Below are 22,922 nucleotides of genomic sequence, written 5' to 3'. Positions count from 1 at the left end.
CTAGACTTTGTATTATGATGTGTTGTAACGACTTACAGTGCATTTCACATCACCATTGTTATATAAGCATCCTTTCCTTCAGAGTCCTTTTTATAAATTTCTAATGTGAATGAGTATTCACTTAAGGCACTAGTTACTTGAGAGGAGTTAGATGGTGTCATGATTATGCAATTAAATATTAGCCATTACCAGAAAAAAAAAAAGTAAGCTAGAGCTGTTATTTCTTTTGCAATGGTTATTAATCTAATGGAGCCATAATTATTCAAGATAGTTGTTCTGACAGTTTGTCAGAAAGCTGAATGATAAGATAATTGATAATTGACCTCTGAGAATAGAAATCAGGAGTTTCAGATTGCAAGCCACATGTTGTTATGAGCTTCTTTCATTCCATTTCTAGTGAAAAAAGGGAAATCCTTAATTGAGGTAATTTAATCATACTTTTTCAGTACTCTCTTTAGTTTTGTGTGCATGTGTGTGCCTGTACCTGTACATCATATAGTGTACTTTTTTTATCCTAGGATGAGCGTTGCATGACTCCATTGGTTATTCTGGCATCCTTTATGCCCCCTGCTGCTATTCCTACATTCAGGTACTATTTTTAAATCCAACATATGAATGACAAGAAATCTCTTGTTGACTGTATATGTTAATTTTTCACAACTTGATGTATTAAATGCCCATTTGGATAAATTAATCCACTAAACAAATTCGATAAGTTAGTAAAATTTGTGAGGTGCAAATATGTCTTTGAGCCATTGGTGAATCTTTTTTGATATTATACTGGTTGCTTTTCTTTGAATTATTTCTGCACTTATGAATGTAAAGCTCATGCATCACTTTTTGTTTGTTTGTCTGTTTTCTTTTAAGCTGTGGTGTGATCTCCAGACTCAGAAATATTGACAATGGAGCTGACCAAAGCAAATATTCTCCCCTGATAGACTGCATGTGTCGCTGGGGTCAAGTAGGACATGTTTTGGAATTAGCCTGTGATTGGTTGTCTGACACGCTAACTGCAAGAAAGGTGTGCATATGCATATATGTCAAAGAATTAAGAAATTGCGAGGTTACATAAAGGCATCATGCTTTTTCTTTTTTTTTACTAGAAGCAGCCTCTTTAATGCCATATTATTCTGCTTTGGAGTTAGTTGTGAAGTAAGATACTAACAGTATTGTACTGGTTTTGTGCTTTCTTATTTAGAGTATTAAAACATCTGAACGACGAGTACGTATCCATGTAACACATGAATCGAAGCCAGAATTAGCAATTGATTACATTGAATATTTATTGACTCATCCTGTTAATCGTAGTTGCCTACTGTCTGTTCCTAAAAAGAAACTGAAGAAGCTTTTGAAAATTCTCAGTGCTGCAAAGGTAGTATTCTCCTTACCATAAACAGTGTTTCTAAAAGAGTGCTTAACATCATACATTGCCTGAGTCTAATTAAAGGCCTGCAAGAATAAATAAATAAGATTCATGATCCCCTCTTCCCCTCTATAAAAAGGTCTTCCTTTTGATTTGTACTTCAAACAAATATTCTAAACTAGAAATGTATTAGTTCAGAATTGTTTATAGATGGCAGATTTTAACCAGCTTGTAATTTTTAGGTATCTCAAGATTTTTGTGATCTAGTCCTGAGCATTTTTAAGGCACCTGACTTTTGGAATGTACATATAAGGGATAGTCTGAAAATCAGTTATGGCATTGCAAAATGAAAGTAATTGAAAGTGTGCCTGTTGTTTTTTGGGGGGTTGGGATTTTTTGTGTGTGTTTGGGTTTTCTTAAACTTTTGTTTAAAGCTGTTAAGAAAAGAAACATTTCAAAGGATTTTCTGGAAAATATAAATGTAAACCTTGATATTTTAGGAGGTTCTTGGCTCAATTCTGAAAGCAACTGATGCAGGTTCTGGTAGCTGCAATCAAGCAACTGGCCTAAGAGCCTTCAGCCTCTATTGCCGGTTGAGTATTCATCTTCAGAACAAGGTATGGTTATATCTTTTCGGTATAAGCTGGAGTTACAGTTGACAGTATAAGGAAATTCCAGAAGAATTGGAAGACAATTGGTAAACTTCTATATTATTTTTTTTCCAGTTTTCTGAAGAAGGAAAAGATTACCTCTCACTTCTGAAGGAGACAGGTGCTTGGATAGAAAGTCAAGTTGTACCTTTTATACTAGCAAGTGATCAAGAGGATGGCATTTCAAAACACAATATTGTTTCTGAATTAATTGTCCAGGTTAGAGGTCTCTTATAACATAAATCAAACTGCTGCTAATCTTAAAAGCCATACATGTAGCAATCGTATACTGACAAACAGTGCACTGGTGTTTTTGGAGCCCAACAAGTGAATGAGCTAATGAAACACAGTCCCGATTGTTCTGAGGTTACAGTTTTGTGCTTTTGCTCTTCCTTTGATTGCTTAAAATCACACACTTTTTTTTTTAATTGCTTTGAGTTTAGTTATCACCTTTATATCATATAAATACAAAAATATATAAATATAATTGTACATACCCTAGCAATTAAATCAAGTAGCTGGAGTCAACAATACCTTGTTCTTATCTAGACTTTTTTCACTTACCAGTGCATAATATATATTCTCATCATATCTGTTGAAGTGAGGATGGAACATGTTTCATGTTTCACACTTGTGAAAATACCCACTCAAGAAATTTCTAGCACAGCAGGCAATGAAACCTGGGTGTCCCAAACTTTAGGTTTCTAACAAGTAATTCTTGTTCTTGGTCCCTCATCCCCTATATTAAATAAAGGTAATGTTTATGCTGTTTTATGAAAAGTGCATTAACATAGAGTTAAGATTGTCACTGAATCTCAGTTCTGAAAAGGAGAAGAAAATTAGTTGCTGAAAACAAGGGTGTAGTTGCATGGTATGCTAGCACTTAATAGCCTGTTCTTCTGTAGCATAGAAGGTCCTGGAAATGACAGAATCACTGCAGCTGCATATATTATGTTGAATAGCACAATAGAGGATGACTTAGAGGACCAGGAAGGTGGTGTGATTATGAGAGAGGATTTAGATCTAATCATGTTTGCTTGCTTGCTTGCTTGCTTCCTTCCTTTCTTTCTTTCCTTCCTGCTTTCCCAAAAGAAAAAAAATTATGTTCTGAGGAATTCAGTATGCTTCATTCTAGTGCTAGGTCCCACAGAACGTATCTTTGGAAGTCAGCAGAGAGGTATGGTGTGAGTTACCTGGAAATCTAATAAAGAGGAGATCAGTCTTGTATTAGATCCCACTGCTGCAGCCAAATGGCTTTTTGAAATATATAAAGAGATAGTAAACTCAAACAAGTGTTGTAGTTGTTCCTGGTACAGGTTTCTTGTGTGTTTTCTATGCTACTGTCTCTTGTCTCTGAATGAAAAATTTAGTATCCATATCGTAACTCTTTTGTGGCTATTTTTCAAAAGTTTGGAGGCACAGAACTGAACCTTATAGAAAGACAAGACACAAAATAGGGAATCTTTACTAGCATTACCAGAATGTTTATGATCAATTTCCTAGGTTTGAATACAAAATGAAAACGAAACTTTACTGATAAGCAATAAGATAGGCAGTTGTCACTGTAAACCCATCTGACCTATTACTTGACTAGCCAATAATGAAACACAATGATTTTTACTAGTAGATCTTAAAGTCCATTTGCATCATTATTTCCAGAGAAGAAACTGAGGTGTAAAGACTGATGTGACTTGTCTGGAAGTCAAGAAGAGAATCCAGGCCTCTTGCATCTCCTGTAATAAGCCACATGCTTGTTAAGCAGCTCCTATCTGCTTCTCACCATGTATACTGTTTTTGATTGGAATGAGGTATTGATTGTGCTTTTTAATTGTTTGGAGTCTATATTTGGTAACAATGCTGGCATAAAAAGCAGACCTAGTTTGTCTCAATATATCTGTATAATATACAATAATTACAGCTGCTTCTTTAATATTGTTGTATGTGAGAGGGGACTGGGGTGTCTCTTCTTTTTCCACTTACATTTCTCTATCACTTTCACCATGACATATCGCATTCTTTCCCGTTTCACCCTTCCTTCTCTGCTTGCTCTGTTACTCAATTTTCACTTACTGTTATGGACAGGGATTCACTGGGGGGCCGTGCTCTTTAGGCCACTGATTTGTTGAGTGGGGCTGATAGGCTCTCTGACACAAACCCTAGTGTCATCACTGACAGTGTCTGTTACCCCCTTATCTTTATTTGCCCTTCACAGAAAGCATTTGATTACATAATGTGTGCTGGTTTTAGCTAGTTTTGAATTGTTTTCTGTTACATTCCCCTGACATATCACTTAACCCAAGGTGGATTTTAGCACTGAGCTAAGGGTCCTTTCAGATTTTGGTCAAGGGAAAGATTTGGACTAACTTTAGTCACAGCCAGTGTCCTTGAACAACCCAGCTCATGTATACATAGACTGGTTAAAAATTCTCAACACTACTCTGTCTATACATTAGTATTATAATCTGTTTAGTATGTAACATGTGTGTGTCTCTGTAGGGAAAAGCTCTTTTTCTATGCTGCTTTTAATTTTGCTATTCAAGATAGGTAGAGATGTCATATTCTGCCTCCGTAAATGTCAAGTATCAATGCCTCTGCTCTAAGCCTGAGTAAAAAAGATAGAGGATTTACTGCCTTTTGAGCAACTGTGTTGACTGGAGGCAAGGGCAATGGAAGCATTTGGAGAACTGTATGGAACTCCTGCTTTTCAAAGGTTGCAAACTGAGTAACTCCAAGTAGATGCACCAGCTTTCAGAGCAACTTGGCTAAGATTGCATGGTTTTATTATTTTTAGGTTTTACAGAACAGTTACTTTATATAAATTTTGTTTCTCATATACTTTTGCATTTCTTTTCTAGGCCTACGTGACGGTATGTAAGGATGTCATAATGGTTAGCCTTGGAAATCTCACATTTCAAGCACACCTTTTAGATATTGCTCTTTCAGTTATACAAACAGGTACGATATTTTGTACTAACAACAACATCTCCATGTATACTTAGCTGACTTTTCTTATATTAGCAGAACTGTTGCTTTTAGCATTTTGGAGTCTGTTTCTCAAAAAAAAATGTTTACAGCTTATACTAGCTAGTACAAATAATATGGTCAAAAGTCATGGCAGCTCTTCAGAAAACTGGAAACAAGAAGAGAACCAACCCCGAACTGTGTCAGCGTTGATAACTAATGTTTCTTCCTTGCTTTTAGATTCCAGTTATTACTATATAATTCAGGGTTATATATATATATATATATATATAGTGTTTTTAATATATCTGTAAAGTGATATATGTGTATTGATATATATATATGTATCAGTATGGCTTAGGAGACAACATTGTAGCACTATTTAAATTTGGCTCACATTTGGAAAGTTTACAGTACAGACAGAACTAGAGCTCAATTCCTGAAGAAATCTGCAATTTTAATCCCTATACTTCAAGGATTGAAAGGAACACTGGACTTAAAATATTGATTGAACTGTATGAAAATTTCAGCTAAGGATGCTCAGAAACTAAATATTTTGTCTACACTTGTAAACTATAGCTACTTATGGTATATAACTGAGTTTCATTCTAAGCTTGTACCTGAAGAAAATCTCATTACAATTTTTATATCATGGTATTTATCTCTTTCTCTAGAGAGAGGCGGCTTTTGTGCTCCACTGGTACTGTACGCTCTAAAAGAAATTATTGAAGCTTCTTTAACTCAGAATACTGAGACAGATGAAGTGGCAAATCTTTTCCATGCTGTACAGACAGTCTTCCAGAAAGTTTTAGAATGTGTGGCATGTAGACTGAAGAAAGAGCAGGAAGAAGGGATTCAGGTATCATGTTACACTTGAAATTACTACCTAATGTGTAGATGAATCCGTACTTTTTACGCAAACGTGTTCTACTTAGATGCTTTGAGGTTGTTATTTGAGTCGACATCTGATTAAATTTTCAGTTAAATTTTCTAAGTTACCTCGTTACCTTTTTTTTTTTTTAACACATCGTTGGTCTCGTCATGACAGAAAAACTAGTAAATTGGAGAACAATACATTCTATTACCAGTGATCCTGAACTACGCTAGTACTCATAGGTTATTAACCTTATCCACAATTAAATGAACTTTCTCAATCCAGAGCAAAGAATTCTATTAGATATATATATATAAAATGACCTTGAGAGGCAGTAGGAATTGTCGTTATTTTATTTATTTATTTCTGCCTGAATTATATCAGCTGCAAAATATGTATGATGTGCTGAAGTTCTTCAAAACCTCCTGTCTTCACAGAAAAGTTAGCTTCTTGTATAGCAGAGACTAGATAGTAGTGAGATGGGTGGATCACTCTGGAAAATTTGATGGTCTGCTTTTCAGGACTTCTGAAAAACATTCAATTCTTTTTTGTTACGACTGTCATTTTGTTTGTTTCTTTCAAATTTATGAGTAGACTTCCAAAACATGTTGCTGATTCCCCCTCTGATCCCAGGTGACTAGAATACCTCAATAGCTTTCAAGGTGTGATCTGCACTTCTTCACAGAGAAGCTTGCTGAAATATTTCAATTATACTCAAGCAATCTGAAAAAACTGATCTGTTTTTCTTTGTTTTTAGTTGATTCACTCTATTCAAATGCCTCTTGAAGAATTCATACATGCAGTCCAGTGCTGGCGTTCATCTTGTCCAGCAGTTCACCAAGGTGTACTCTCTACTCTCCTTGGCGCAATAGTAGCAGAGATAATTTGTGTGCTACAGAAGGTAAAGTTAATGCTGACTTCTTTTTTTTTATTTATTTTTTTTATACACTTAATGCTTTTTAAATGTTATGTTGGAACAACAGAGCTATGTTCAGAAAATGTGATCTTTGTACTGCAGGTGAAGATTTTTCTGTCTGTTGGCATGGAAAAAACAGGCAATTTTATTTGCCCTAATTTCATATTATGGTGCATCTCTCAGATTTATGCATACAGCCATGTAAGAAATGAGTTGTCCTGATACTTAGTTCGCTATCTGCCTCTGACAGAAGAATTTAGAAATTAGGCAGCATTGGAGATGAACAACATGGGTTTTGAGATATTCTCTCTATGTGTTTTTGTACTGGCTCTGGCTGGGAAGGAGTTAACTTTCTTCACAGCAGTCCCTATGGTGCTGTGGTTTGCATTTGTGGCTAAAACAGGGTTGAGGACACACCAGTTAGTTTTGGCTGTTGCTGAACAGTGCTTGCAGAGTGTCAAGGCTTTCTCTCTTCCCTTCACCCCCTGCCCTAAAAAAAAGTAAGCAGGCTGCAGGTGGGCAAGAGGTTGAGAGGGGACAACACAGCTGAGGCAGTTGACGCAAACAGACCAAAGGCATGTTCCATACCATATGATGCTGTGCTCAGCAATAAAAGCTCAGGGAAAGGAGGAGGAAAATGTTGTTCTAAACCTACCTCACTTCATCTCACACAATATTAGGGAACTTAAGAAGTGAACCTCTGATCACTGAAAGATTCCAGTTCCCTATTCTTGGAACTGTCCCTTAAGGTTCTGTAATCCTGTTCCAAAGCAGATTGATGTCTTGCTTGGCACTGATCACTTATGCATTCTCTGCTTCAATACAGATCCATTTCTCATACTGCATCTTTTTTTTGTTGGTTCCTCTGGTTTTTGTCTAGAGGATTTCCAAATATCAGTTCTGAGTTTCTTTGGAAAGTAAAGAACGAAGCTCTAATAATGAAGAGAATATATAGACAGGTTATTTTATGTGCTAAAAGTCCAAGGAACCATTACTGTCCTTGAAGGAGAAGGGTAACATTCCCAATGCATGTTCCAAATGCATGTAGCGTTAGAAGCTAGTATGGCTAGTAAGATTGGAAGCTTTGAGAACTAATGAGGATGAGCAGAGGTTCTTTAACAGAGGCTGTACTCTTACTGTGGTTGCTAAATATGTCAGAAACAGAGCAATAAACAGTTGTCAGAAACAGAGCAATAAACAGTTGCCAGAAAGTACTGAGTACAGCAGAGCTGCTTCTAAGATTCTGTGTTACAGAAGGAACTGAAACAATACCAGAGATTCACCTACAAATATTAATGTATCAGCTGAGAGGCTGTGGGATGAGAGCATTCTCTTTACAGATGCTGCAGAGTAAAAGTTTATGGACTTGAATGATACTGCAGATTCATACTCACAGATTATGAATGTTCATTGCAGTAAGTCATCTGAGCTAGGGTTTTCCCTGCCCCCAGGTTATTGTACTAGTAAATCAAAATTCAGTTCTAACTAAATACTTGCCATGCTATTCAGAACTTGATACCAGAAAGAGCTGATACAGGAAATCAGCTAATAACCTAAGTTATTTTTAGAAATTATGTATGCACACTTAAACTTGGAGACACAAAGGTTACTCATTTGTGTTTAATAGGCTGTCCCTTTATAAATAATGACCAACAATGTAGTTAAACTTCTATTCAGAACAAATGTGGAGAATATTTGCCTTGGTACAAATACTGTTTATTTGTTTTAGTTTTAGCCTTTCTAATTTAAATTTGGTTTGTTTATTTGGACAATTGGATTAAGGCTGTTCAAAGAACACATGTGAATGTTTCTTGTAATTATTTAACGATAGGTCTTAGTGTCATTATTGAAATACAGGTTTGCTTTCATGTTTTCTGTATACATATATTTTGTGATTTACAACAGTTGTTGACTTTTTTCTGTTTTAGGCTTCCAGTGAAAAAGACTTAACTATACCAAAGACTATTTCAGACCTTCCTCCTCTTTCAAGCAGTTTAATGGCCACAATTATGAAGTCAGTTAATGTTGTCAGGTAAATGTTTCTACATTAATTTGTCTGAGGTTGTTGCTAAGGTAGAATAGCTTATACATTGTCAATAAATTTTGAATTTCTAAATTTTGAGGAACTAGATGCTTACTAAATTTACCTGCACTACTTCATAATTCCTTTCTCTTGATATATTGCTTGTAGGTATTGATTGGCGGGGGTTGGTTCCATTTTTTTAACTGCTTCTAAGAGTGCTTCTTATTTACAAGGCTGTTCATCTAAATGAGTTCTTTAATCATACATCTTGGCTTATTTCTTTCAGAAGATACTTAAAAACATTGGTCCCCTCAATATAGAGGTATTTGGATGAGGTAAAATGTTTACCAGAAATAGCTTTAATCCTTTAATTTAAACGTCTGCACTGAGGTAACATGTACTATAGTTGCATTAAAATTATAAAATTCAAAGTAATTTTAAAGTATCTGAGTCCTAAAAAGCCCCCAAAAGTAGGGTTAGGTCCTTTTTTTTTAAGACTTAAACAGCTTTTTTTTTTTATTTGCTATATTTAGTGGGTACCCTGAATATCTTCTAAAATTGTGACCAGTGAATTTCATTATCTTCCTTTGCTTAGTTTGTTCATATTCAATTTTTATTTACATGACTATCCACACCACAGTTATTTTGAATGATCGAGGGGCTAATGTGTATTCCTTAGAAGTCCTGTCATTCTCCATGACTTATCACAACTAACTCTTAACTTCCTCATCTGACAAGCATTGAATATCCCTGTCTGTGCTGTCATGAGATTTTTTTTCTTCTCAATCCTTATCTAGTTCTAGTTGAACTTGCAAAACAAAGGACTCCAGAGACTCCAGCAATAGGTTTCCTAATCCAAATCTTGTTCTCTTTACACACCTGTATTGAAAAGAGACACAGACACACCTCTTTTCAAAAGAGATACAGAAATTCTATTAATGCCTCTGAAACTTTTTCTTGTAGTGGCCAAGGAGAATCTTTTCCATTCTTGACGGAGAAAACTGCTAGTTTGAACCAGATTGTTTCTATGAGTACTTTAACAAATGTATATCTATCTTCTACTATTTATCTTTTTGGTGCAAAGAAGATCTAAGTCAGGAGATAATTTACATCTGGTTCTACTATTGCCCCAGGACTGAGACTACTTTTAAGGCTGTTTTCTGTTATTAATCTGTATTGGTAGGCCATAATCAGAGTCCAGTAGTAAATCATTCAATATCTCAGAAATTATCATCTTTCCACGTCAATGCGAAAGCCTTTGACATTACAGAATCTGATGTGAGCTTCTGTTCTGTGAACAAACGATCATCTTGCACCAGGTTCTGCAGCGTCTGTTATGTTTTCAGTTATTAATTAGTCAATCTCTGGCACTAAATTTCAGTCCCCATACCAGTGGCAATACTGAGTGGCCTGGCAATATCTGACCAATTGTGTGAGTATCCTTTTTTTTAATAGGGAACTATCTGTATAGGAACCAATTACTTATCTCTTTTACTTACATGTTTGTAAATAGCTTATTGTTCTGTTCTATTTTATCTTTGCCTGCAGGCTCATGTGACCCTTGTTGAGAGGGAAGTGGGGAAAGGCAGCTGCATTGAGCCTGCAGAGAGTCTTACTACAAGTTAATAAAATTACAGTGTTCCTTCATGGAACTAAACAGTGTGCCTAAACACTCTTGACCTAAACTGTGATAACAATAAAGTCAAAACTCTGATCAGAATACTATCAGTTAGCAATTTAAGAGTAATATGAAATGGAATCAATACTTGGTCAGATTAGTCCACAATGATATAATAAAACTAATGCAATGCATGAGCAACTTCATAATACTTATTTCAGAACCTAAAGAGCTTTCATCTTTCTCAGCTCCTTGAGGCAATATTTGAGCTTCTACAAAGCTTATTTACTGAATCACTAGTGGAGGTTGGTTCTTTTCTTAACTGCATATTTCATTTTGATATCTTAGCACAATAAAAGCCTGAAGAACAATTGAAGTTGGAACTGGGTATTTATGGTGTTCAGTTTTGGTAACAAATAATAATTATTACCAAAGGTATTTTGAAATATTTTAGGAAAAGGTATTGTAACATCTACTGCTCTCAGTTTCCCCTTTAATTCTTCACAGAGTATTTAGTTTTATGTTCTGAGGAGTATGAGGGTTAGAGATCTTGTCCATCTCCTGCTTTATCCCTCTTGTTCTTTTATTTTTCTGTGTTTTTGAGAATTGCTTCTGAGTTAAATTTATTTTTACCATAAACACTGTAATGACCATTTAGTGGTTTCATTCTGTAGTTATGCCTTATTCCATATTGCAGATTAGTTTGGTGGCTAGACCTCCTCCGTGACTCCCTTGTTTCATTTTTCTTAACTTGATATCATGTCCCAAAACACCTCCAAAGTTTGCTGGTAATACTATCATCTGTTGCTAAAAGTGAATCTCTTAAGATACATATTGAGTTAGTATTTATCTCAGACTTTATGATGAACAGTTGTTTTGGTTCTGTTAGTCCGTCCATATTTTCAATATTTAAATGTAGTTTGGAAGTGTTTTGGGGCTATATTTAGTTACAAACGTTCTTCACTGTTTTGTAATTGGAAGCCCATCTATTTTAATTTTTATGAGATATCCATTTTAGACCAAAGTGTTAATTAAACTCCAGTTTCTAATCAGGCTACTAGTAGTAATAGTTCTAAGGGCATGAGTAGTTACTAACAAACCATTGGAGTCATATAATATATTTTTTTAAAACTTCAGTAGAAATTGAAGTTGGAAATTTCAATACAAATTACGCAAGCTAAATTCCAGTAGAACCAGGAGTTTTTTCATGGATTGACTTTCCTAAATAGTCCACAAGCTCTTCATTTCTCTTAACAGCTGCTTATTCTGTGTACAAACATTTTATTTTCTTCTCAAGAAATTTACCATTCTGCTAACTCAGATATTCTCAGTTCCAGAAGCAGCATGTAGTCTTCAATTACCCAGTAACCACTGCTTTGTCCTGCATGGTATCTTTGAAGCTACGGTGGCAGGGTAGCATAATCACAAACTTGTTCTCTTCAGTTCTGTTTTGAAAGAAACATGATTTAGAACGTATTTTTGCTTTCCTTTTTTCCTTAGGTCATTTTTAAATGAATTAATGGAATGCATTCTCTCTGAAGAAATTGAAGGGGTTTTTAGTCTAACAGCTACTGTTTGCATTGTGATTGTAATTAAAGGTCAGTCAATACATTTTTGTCCATTTTTTTCTTTCTTTTTTTGTGATACATTTTGAAGCTGAGTTCTTATACAATTCAAAAGGCACTTTTCCTCAGCCTGTTAAGTTACCATTTTTCTACAAGATTTAAGGTTATACCACTTGTAAATTGTGTTGTTAAGCTTTGGACTTTCAATCTTTGTGTCATGAGTTTAAAAATACTACTGTCTGCTAACTCGCAGAGTTCATCTCTATATTCTGATTTGCTGAAATACACAGTAATTAATCCATGACAGTGCAACTCTAATCTAATATCTAATCTTTCATTAAACAATCTACCTTTTATGTTAAAAAATATTCTATGAAGATATGCAGGGGAGGGGTTGATAAATCATTTTTGTCCAACTTTTCAACAAAATTTTATTTCAAACAGGTAAGCACAAAACTTCACTTCTAAAGGATATTGCACCTGCCATTCAAAGGAAACTGTTAACATGCAAGGATGCTGCTACAGAAGAATCTAGCAGCACTGAAAGGTAAATGTGGTGTGGGAAATGAACAGTAACCTCTCCTATACTGTCTCTGCAATAATTGGCTGTGGTTTGTACTTACATCATACAGTTAGAGCGTTCTGAATGATTGCAAGGTTTAAAATAATGGGTAAAAAAATTGTGAGGTATTGAGCCCAGCACAGTATTAAACTTCCTGCCCATACATTTGCTGTGAGTGCAGTCTTTACATATTTAGTTTGTTTTTTTGCGTTTAATTTGAATGTGTTATGACTTGATCCTATATATTGCAGGATTCAGTTCTGAACTTCAGTTCTGTTACCAGCAGGTATAGAACAAAGCAAGTAGTCTATTTACTATTTCTTTTTACTAGAAGATTTTTCTCCCACATTTTGGTTATTAGGCATATGAATCCATACCTATGTAGATGGTAAACATTCAACTGAACATAACAATGACTTTAAGACCTTTTCACAGGTGATTTTATTTTGCCATTTGTTGGGATTTCAGTGTCATATCTGGTTGACTTCTAGAGCTTTTGGGATAAGTTTCTAGAAAGTGATTGGCTACATTGTATTTGAAATCATTTATTTCAGACCTGCCTAAGATAGACAATCTTGATGAATGCTTTAGCCCTAAGTGTCTCAAACTTGATTAAGTCTAAAAATTTATTAACATTTGATTTCTGCCTAGTTATTGAACTGCGCATGGAATTTGAAAACATGCAAAGTAGACATTAAAAAGCAAGCACAAACATAGAATATGAAGAAAACAGACTATGGTTATGGACATGCATCCAAAAATACTGAGAAAGTTAGTAATGCACCACAGTGGCCTGAACATGCAGAGGCTTTTTCAATCTTTAATTCTTCAAATTGATGATCCCTACTATTCAGTCAAACAATGGATGTAAAGTAGACAAACTTAAATTAAAAAAACAAAACAAAATAAACCCACTTCATTTTACTCAACAGTTTCTTGTGTGGCCCTTCAGACCTAAGCACACTTCCACAGCATGCTCTTCTAGTGGATCACTAGCCTGAGACATGTTGTTGTTCCCTGGCCTTGTAGTGACTAGACATAGACCTTTGGCGGCTGTGCTATGACTGAATTGGTGTCACTGATTTAAAGCCAACACTAAATTATGAGACGCTACTGTATGAAAAATAAGATAGTTTATCAGTGAGGCCACATGGGCTATATTGCTTTCTGATTATACTTCAGATCCTTAGAGTTTGCACTTGAGTTGTATCAAGAAGCTCAACAGCTACACTAAGTGTTCTGGCAGTGGTAGAACTTTTAGCAGACTGCACAGTAAATATCCATTTGGAATTGGTTCAGAAGTGCAAAAGGTAAATTGGATTTTTCCAGGAAAAAAACCCGCACCTGATATTCAGGACAATACAGTAGAGTAGTTGTGTTGCTGCTAACAAAATATGGATAGATTCATTTAAATCTGCTATTATATCAGATCCAAAAAGTTATTATATAACTGTCTTTAAAGAAAGAGATACATAATCTTAAGAACTAGACCAGAAAGTTTTATGATATATATGAGCCACATCAGTTATGTACTATCAAAAATGTAATTTATTTTTTTTAAAAAAAGAAGAGGGGGGGAAAATCAAAACCAGTGCACTCTTCACTTCCATTTCCTCTCTGGCATAAGTAAATAGAAAACAGAAGTTTTGCTGTCAAGGCTTTGAGTGGTTTCCACAGAGGACATTGTTCTCATGTAACATAAAATTGATAAAGAACCAAAAAAATCTTGTTTTTTAAAAAATGTCACTACATAATTGAACTTCTAAAACTCAGAGTGACTCTGGTTTCTGAGTAAATTGTTTTAATTAGTTGCTCAGCTGTGAACAAATTTCTTTTGGTTGGGACCTAGCTTAAAACAAAATCAAACAAAAATAAACAAAACCCAGTTTTTTTCCATTAAATCATTTAACATTGGGTTGCCAAGTGTTCCACTAGAACATTTAAAAAAATAATAATGATCTGGAAAAGAAAGGTGAGCAGCAGAGTATCATGATTCCGTTGGCACTTCTTTTAATCAAGACAGTAGGAAAGGCTGAGAAATTAAAGCAAATCTTAACATGATTAAATAAATAGGCACATTAAAATGAATAATTGCTGCCACTTGAGTGCACTACTGACTATAAATTTCAATAAGAACACAGGTAATTTCTTTATGAATCTATATGATGATCTCTGCCCAGTGAACAGGGAAAAATCAACCTAGAAGTGGGAGCAGATGAAGAGCGTGAGATGATACATAGTGTTTTATTTTTGTGATATATGAATGGCTACCTTTGTATAATACAAAACTAAGAGATAGTTGCAGATAAAATTAAAAGATTAGGAATATGAACATGATGATGGGAAGTATTTTTAACAAGAATCAGAATTACAATACAATAACAAAATTCAGAAGCTATCACACAGCTTTGCAGAATTTGGGACAATTCGTATTTGTACGGGTATGTTGGGGTTTTTTTCTCTCTCCCCTGAAGGGTGAAAGAATTCATGCTGAAAAAAAGGCTAGGAAGAAGTTCTTCAACAACTAGGTTTTGCCTGACTAATTTACAGCTTGTTTGCACTTTCTCTCAGACAGACAGAATGTTGGACCAGGCTGGGCCTCTAGTGTCTTCCAACATGCCATTTGTCGTGCTCTGGTACTAGTGTGCTAATGTATAACTAAACTGTGATTATATACAGTCTGAAATGTGCCCTGTTTTTTGTAAACCATTGTAAACCATCATCCTACTCTGCTTACCAAACCCCAAAATTTTAGTTATGGTATGCTGCAAGCTAGATCTCTGATCATTACTTTAAGCACAATCTTACAACACACAGTGCTGCACGGATGCATGCTAAAATATATGACTGTGTTTTTTAACTCATACTTAATAGTATTATTACTTTTTGCTTCTGAATGCATTACCTCATAATAACTCCTTGAGGAGTTATTTTATTTAATGCCAGGTATACCAGGAAATAGTGACATTCTTTAATTTCCCTAGAGACTTGGCATTCTGTGCCAGCATCTTAAATTTAGACTTAGAAGTAATCTATTACATATTAGCAAAGAAAGAAAAAAGTAAAAATGCTGTCTGGTGCAGTAATTAAAGTGCTGCCCTTAAACAAGGAATTGTTGCACTAATTTAGAAGCAAAACTTTTCACTGTAATTTAGTCTTCCCTCTTCAGCTGAGTTAGCAGTTTAAGATGGCCCTATGGGTCTATTATTTTAAAAATGCTGTTCAGTGCACTTAAAAATTCTGGACAACATATTGTACATTGAGAGAATTTCCTCAAGAGTAATGGAACACATTAGTTTAGTTTATAAAATGCAATTATTTACGCCTAGCAAAACAATGTGAATAAAGCTGTCAATGCAGTGATTTGGAGGCTAGAGAAGAATGTTCCATGCTCTATAAAAACAAATGTGCTATAGAATAATACCTTTTACTTAATATTTTGTATTTACTTGAATTAGCATTTTGATATATGGGTATAAGAATTAAATGTAACTAATGACTGTGCTGAAAGATATTATTTAGTATTATCATTTAGCTACCTGCCCAAACTATTTATTCTACTCTCATTGTATCTGTAAGTAATGATTCTTGAATTGTTTTGTAAAATAACTTTGTGTATGATTTGTCTGCCACCTATCTAGAAGTTCACTAGAAAGGTAGCTGGTAAAACTGATTTAAATTTGTCTGTTTGGGAAGGCATGCAGTTATTGTGAGTGACAGCTTGTTGTCCAATATGTGGCAGGTAACATGGTCCCACATTACAGATCTATTGTTTTATTAGCCTTAAATTGTAACAAAATAAAATTTATACAAAGTAGCATTGTGTCTAAACCCACAGTACTTAACTAATTACATTAATTTCATAGTACATTATAATACTAGCTTATTTTGACAGTTGAGTTCCATCATGGCTTAAATGATATAACACTATAAAGAGGAGCATGTGACACACCCATGGTGGTGTGAATTCAGGAAGCCCTAACATCCAATACACTGCTATGAAAATGCAGAATTGCCTCTTGTATTTCAGGTCTTAGTGTCTCATGATGAATGCCCCAACTCATCATGATTAATGACTGACTAACCTTGCTTATCTGGGGCATCAGTCTGGGACTATAATAATAAAAATATGGGGGAAAACATGCTTGAGAAATACAGGTGACAGACTCTTTTACAAAAGTAACGTGAAGGATAAAGTTTATAGTGGTTAACAGTGAAATAAAGTATTGACAGAAGACCAAAGTGCCCACTTCTGTCTTTTGAGAATATTTTAGAGCAGTGTTAGAAGTTGTGCAAGAATGCAACTACGAAGGCTAGGTGAGTGACTCTGTCAGGGAATGCAAAAAAATAAAAAGGACCTGCCAAATGGAAATTTCAGAGCTGACCTTTGAGATTATTTAGGGAGTGAGACAAAAGAGAGTCAGAAAGGTATTAAGATGGGTGTATATGTAGCTGAAGGAGGCACCTGCTAATAAGGATAAGATAGAAAGCTGAGGCTTGGAAAAAAATTGCTGCAGGTGAGGAGAAAAATTATGAAGACTGAAGAATGAGGGAGAAAGGAAGAAATTAAAAGAATGAAAAGTGGCCTTGCTATGAATTATCGGTACAGGATTTGACTATTTATGTTTGAAAAAAAGAGTAAGAATGCTGTGAAGAAAACAAGTGGGTTCTTTAAATAGATGATGAAATATTAGCAAATGTGCTTGAATTGACATAGTAATTTAAACTGGCTTGCTGTAGATTACACTATAGCTAGAGATGATAAACAGAAAAATGGAAAAGTTGAAAGAAAAAAACCCAGCTATTTCAAAAGTAATTTATAAAGGCATATTTAATACTTGAACTAATATGGAATAACTGGTCAAAGAAATCATGCGGTAGCTGTACTCTGAGAATCAAATAGTCGAGGATTGATTTAGCATTTAGCATATCTAATCCTATTATGCATTGGTTTATGCCATTTCAGAATCCTGTATGAATCATGTCGGAAAATTTTGGATGAATTTTTGAATCCTTGACCACGCAGAAGCTTTTGTCATGAAAATTAAAGGAAGGAAGATGTAATGTTTTTAAAAAAATATTCTCTCGTAAAGTTTTAATAGTTAAAGTTTGTTTTCAGTTATTCTGTACTTTTAAAGCAGGGAAAATGTGTAAAAGTGTGTATAGAAATCATGTAATAGTAAAGATTTTTTAAACATCTGTAAAAAGGTTATTCTGTATTAAAATGTCATATTTAGGGGGGGATGTAAAATCAGTATCTTTGTTTTTATAAAACAATAATTGTGTCTTATGTACTTTTAGAATGAGGTCCCTGGGAATACTATAGAGCATAGTCCTAGGAGTTATGGAAATTAATTTAATTTCAAGGCACGTGAAGGACAAAATGGTGATTGAGAATAGCCATCATGAGTTCACCAGGGGCAAACTCTGCCTAACCAACCTGATTTCCCTCCTGTTTGTGGAAGAAGAGAGAGCAGAGAATGCCATCTTTCCTGTCCTTCGCAAAGACTTTTACACAGGCTTATATAAGTACCCTTACAGCCAAATTGGAGAGAGCTGGACTGGCTGGGGGGACTTAGAAGGTGGGTGGGAAACTGGCTGGACCATCAGACTTGAAGGATAATGATGCTACACAGTCAGACTGAAAGCTGGTTACGAGTGGCATTCCTCAGGGCAGATAACTGTTGCCAACACTATTTAACATTTTTATTAAAAGTTTGAGCGATGGGATGAAATGCAACCTCAGTCTGTTGGCAGGTGACACCAACTTGGGAGCAATGGTTGATACACCAAGAGGTAGGGTTGTCCCATTCAATGGGATCCTGACAAGCTGGACTTCAGGACCAACAAATCTCATGATGTTCAACAAAGACACGTGCTCTTCTACCAGAAATGGACTAATCCTGTACACCAGCATAGGCAAGTGCAGAAGGGCAATCTTGCTGCTGTCTTCACCTACCTGGACGAGGATTAAGACTTTCCTCAGAGGTATGCTTGAAGAGAATATGAGGCAACAGAAATAACTTGCAGCAAGAGAAATTCTTGTTATAGGTAAGAAAAAAAATTTTCATTATGAGAGTGAATTGAATCTGGAAATGGAACAGGGACAGGTTGCTCCGAAAGGCTGTGGAACATCTGTCCTTGGAGATGTGCAGAACTTGACTGACAAGGCCCTGACCATTGTGTCATAATTTTGAAGTTAGCCCTGCTTGAGTTGGGGGTTGGACCAGATGATCTCCTGAGCTTCCTCCCAACTTGAATATTCGTGTGATTCAGTGACAAGTGCACTGGAGGGGAAATGCCCTAGCTATTAAACATATACTTGATTAATATGTAAGTTAAACTGTTTTATATTTAGCTGGTTTTTTAAATTAATACTAATGATGCAGGTAATGCAGACATGTAAGCCACTTATTTAATTTTCTTAATGCAACCAGATGCTTTCCTAAGACTAGTAATAGAATGCCGATTGCAGAATGTTATTTTGCCTTAACTGAGATATCTGTAAATTAGATGTCTAAGCTCATGGCATGGTTTAACCCCAGCCAGCAACTACGCACCCCACAGCCGCTCACTCACACCCCTGCCCCTGGTGGGATGGGGAAAGAATTGTGAGGGTAAAAGCAAGAAAGAAACTCATTGGTTGAAATAAAAGCAGTTTAATAATTAAAAAGAAATAGTAATATAAGGAAAAGAGAAAAAAAATAACAGAGAGAGGAAAATAAAACCCAAGAAAGACAAGCGATGCATATGAAAACAATTGCTCAGCACCCACGGACTGATGCCCAGCCAGTCCCTGAGCAGCGGCCCCCACCAGTCTCCTCTCCAGTTTTATTGCTGAGCATGACACCATATGGTCTGGGGTATCCCTTTGGTCAGTGGGGTCAGCTGTCCCAGCTGTGTCCCCTCCCAACTCCTTGTGCCCCCCAGCCTGCTCGCTGGTGGGGTGGGTGAGAAGCAGAGAAGGCCTTGGCTCTGGGTAAGCACTGCTCAGCAATAATGAAAACATCCCTGTGTCATCAACACTTTTGGTCACAGATCCAAACCATAGCACCCTACCAGCTGCTATGAAGAAATGTAACTCTCTCCCAGTCAAACCCAGTACAGCTCATAATGCTACATTTTTGTCTGTTTTAGGAGAACTAACAGGAATCCCCAGAAAATGATTCAGCCACAGACTAACAGTCCATACAGCAACCAGCTTAGACCCGGGTATCTAACACTTAGTTATCTACAATTAAATGAAGTGATTCTCACTATGTGTCTGTGCAAATGGCTTATTGCGGTCTCCAATGTTACTGAGTGGCACTGAAACAGAAATAAACCAGAAATTTAGCCAAATTAAGACAGGCTCTTAAGATTTGTGCACAGTCCTGTATCCCCATCTATCTAAACAGGCACCTACTGTGCTGTTTGTCTTTCTGTGGCAAGAGTTTGGAAGATTTTTTTCTAGTATCTGCTCTGTCAAGTGCAATGAACTACCTTCATCCTGCTTTACATCAAATTCATACTTGACTTTAGTGCAAAAAACTTCCCTACTGGATAAAAGCTTATTTAGCTGGAATGTTGATATTTAATAGCAGTCAAATTCTTAATAAACAACTGTTAGGCTTTGCAACAGGAAAGTCAGTACGTGTATGGATTCCTGAATTCGTGAAGATTTACCTTATCCACAACAGCAGCCTGACCAAAAAGACTAATGCTGCCGCAGCAGGTATCTGTAGATCTGCCAACTGTTTATCTATCAACATCTTTATAAAAACTGTGTTCTTTGGCCTTCATTCTTCTACATCTGTTAACAGGCAGGTGTTCCAATAATGACCTTTTAAATCTTCTGATTATACAAATTACTTAATGAATATGTAAACCACGGTTTCTTTTTTCTGCTTCTCAGTCTTTCAGTATTTGCTCATATTATTAGATTGGAAGAGAATCCAAATTTACAGCCTTGTTTTTCCTCAGTGTATAAAACTCCTTTTTCAGTTTTCACTTTTCATGGAATACTTGTTACAGATGTAATATCCCTGAGCCTGGAAGAAATAAAGGTAATACCAACATCAGAAACAGGCAGATTTCTTCTGAAGAACTCTGAGGTGATATTGCTAGGAAGGGTAAGAAAATTTAAAGATAAACCTTTGTCCTCCTGGTGGCTGCTACTCCAGTGGTTCTCAAGAGTGTTGAGATCGTTTTGGGTTACTTGTGCAGCTGGTGTATAGATTTCAGCTCAATTTCTAGTCCAGCTCTACTATAACTGCCCTGGCAGATGAAAAAAACATTAGCTTTCTGCAACACAAATAATGATGTTCTTGGGATTCCTTTAGCCAAGGTCTGTCAGTGTTTTCTCCTTGGGTCTTTGTGGCAAAAATCTCATGAGAGTTCTAGGTTTTACTTGCTGCTCTGATTGCAGACTAAGTCTTGCAAAAATGTTAAATCCTTACATTTTCCTTCTGTTTTGAATATATAAATAAATAGTATGTTCCTTAAGCTGAGTTATCTTTTAGAAATCTGTAAACCAGATTTGTTTCATCTTACTAATTGAAAGTGCTGTTGAGGGAGAAGGGTTGGTCTTTGGTTTTTGTTATGGAATAATCTTGGTATTCAGCCAGCTGCACTATCCTAACTGTATGTCTGAGAACTTCCCATCATTTTAAGACAGACCCTTTGAGATCTGTTCAGCTTTTTCAAAAAGTTGAGCTTGACTTTGATTAATAAATTTGCTTGCAATATGAACAAGATAACAACATTCTAACATACTCCTTTAAGCAACTTGCATTGGCAGTCACTGTTAATGTACAACTGCCTGTAGCTGTAAGTGGCACGCCTATAGCTCTCCCCTTCCCACATATATATTCACTATAAATATTACTGAAGAAAGCAATAGCTTTAAACTATGTGCAGTAATCTTCTATGTTTTAACTTTATTTCTAGGAACTTGGTCCCTTTTTTGATGACAATGTTCCTTTGCTCTGTTGTCTGACTGGGAAACAAAGTCCAGCAGTCTTCCATCTATTACAGCTTCAAATTATGAGCTAAAGAAAAACCAGGAGAAGCTCTCAAGCTTCTTCCTTAGCAAATAAATGTCTTCAGGTATGGATCCAAGCACACAGACTTTCAGACTTGCCAAAGAAAGAAAAAATCTGCCTTGCACCTGCTGTTTACTCCCATGATAGCTGCAACTCACTTTGCATTTAAACTCACATGTGCTGCTGCTGTCAAGTGCTTTGAGGTCTTCTGACTTACAGAAGGAAATCAGAAAGACTAATGACTAATTTTGATAAAAATCTTTCACCTCATTTGATAAATGCTTAGCGAAGAATACTTACGATAACTGCAACGTGAAATCACGAGACACTCCCGCTACCTTGTAGTATTATTTGCTGATCTGCTCCAGTGTCTTGTGAACCAAGAGCATTGTCCAGTGTGCTGCCATGTCTGTGCTAGGAGTACCTATAGTGGTAGCTGCCCGTTTCAGACAGAAGAGCATGGCTTAGTACTTACATCTTGACAATTAGCTGGTCAAGGGCAGCTTTCAGAAACAGCTGCAAAACTTTCCGCAGGCAGCCAGCAGTTCTTCAGTTTCATTAAGCCATTGCAAATAGGCACAGATCTTGCCTAATCTACTTCAGATAAGACTTCTTCGTCCTCGGCTCTGTGTAGCTGTATTGCTGCTTGTCTGAGCATGACCCTAGGCACAGCCCTCGGCTTCAAAAACCTATGTAATTTTAGCTTTAATTTACTCCGCAATCATTGGGATTTTTTCAGTGGGTTAGGTTGTTTGGCATAGATGTATCCTTAGTCTTCTCTAATAACAGTGGGTCATTTGTCCAGTTCAACATCGTGGTTCTAGAAAAGCTGCAGAAATTACATGCATTAGTACTGAGGAAACTTTAGCAGTGGAAATTCACTTTCTGTTATATCTGTTAGCATTTTTTTGAAAAGAGTATCGCAGTAGGGAGTTCTGTTACTATTATTTTCTTACTGCTTATGACTCTAGGAAGTAGAAGCTGTTACCAACCTTTTTCTCCTGTGTCATTTTTTTTTTAACCTGAGGACCACCTTGTTTTCAGCAAAATACCTTGGTTCTGAAACACATGACTTCATACTTATTTATTTCATGGTGTGCTTCAGACTTCACTTTACTAAATTCTTCCTGTGTAAAATGCTAGTCCTTTGTTTGATATTGCTGTCAACTTTGTCCCAGTTTCAAATATGTTCAAATTTCATTAGTTTATGCTTATTTTCTGTACTGTCAGTAATGAAAATATTAAATAAGGTGCCGTTCCAAAACATCATTAGTAATTCCTTTTCAGCCTAATCTATTTCCCTCTTCCGTTCAATTAGTTCCTTACCTATCTTACAATTCCTATAATAAGCCTTGTCTTGGGCTAAT

The 22,922-nt window shown here is 35.9% G+C and overlaps 1 protein-coding gene across 1 annotated transcript in view; it reads left to right on the top strand.

Annotated features, from left to right (window-relative positions):
- The window catches only part of NCAPG2 (non-SMC condensin II complex subunit G2), a 55,434-nt gene extending 33,166 nt beyond the window's left edge, over positions 1–22,268 (top strand). The window contains exons 17-28 of the mRNA XM_075045477.1: positions 519–589; positions 868–1,021; positions 1,199–1,372; positions 1,864–1,980; positions 2,089–2,232; positions 4,869–4,968; positions 5,649–5,833; positions 6,606–6,749; positions 8,693–8,796; positions 11,906–12,003; positions 12,415–12,517; positions 17,499–22,268. Coding sequence (XP_074901578.1) covers positions 519–589; positions 868–1,021; positions 1,199–1,372; positions 1,864–1,980; positions 2,089–2,232; positions 4,869–4,968; positions 5,649–5,833; positions 6,606–6,749; positions 8,693–8,796; positions 11,906–12,003; positions 12,415–12,517; positions 17,499–17,550 — 1,446 coding nt within the window. The 3' untranslated portion in view covers positions 17,551–22,268. The remainder of the gene's footprint in view (positions 1–518; positions 590–867; positions 1,022–1,198; positions 1,373–1,863; positions 1,981–2,088; positions 2,233–4,868; positions 4,969–5,648; positions 5,834–6,605; positions 6,750–8,692; positions 8,797–11,905; positions 12,004–12,414; positions 12,518–17,498) is intronic.
- Positions 22,269–22,922: the final 654 nt, after the last annotated feature.

Source organism: Buteo buteo, chromosome 2, assembly GCF_964188355.1.
Source record: "Buteo buteo chromosome 2, bButBut1.hap1.1, whole genome shotgun sequence".
Lineage (NCBI taxonomy): Eukaryota > Metazoa > Chordata > Aves > Accipitriformes > Accipitridae > Buteo > Buteo buteo.
Note: the sequence above shows the minus strand (reverse complement) of the source record. Positions and strands in the feature narration are given on the sequence as shown.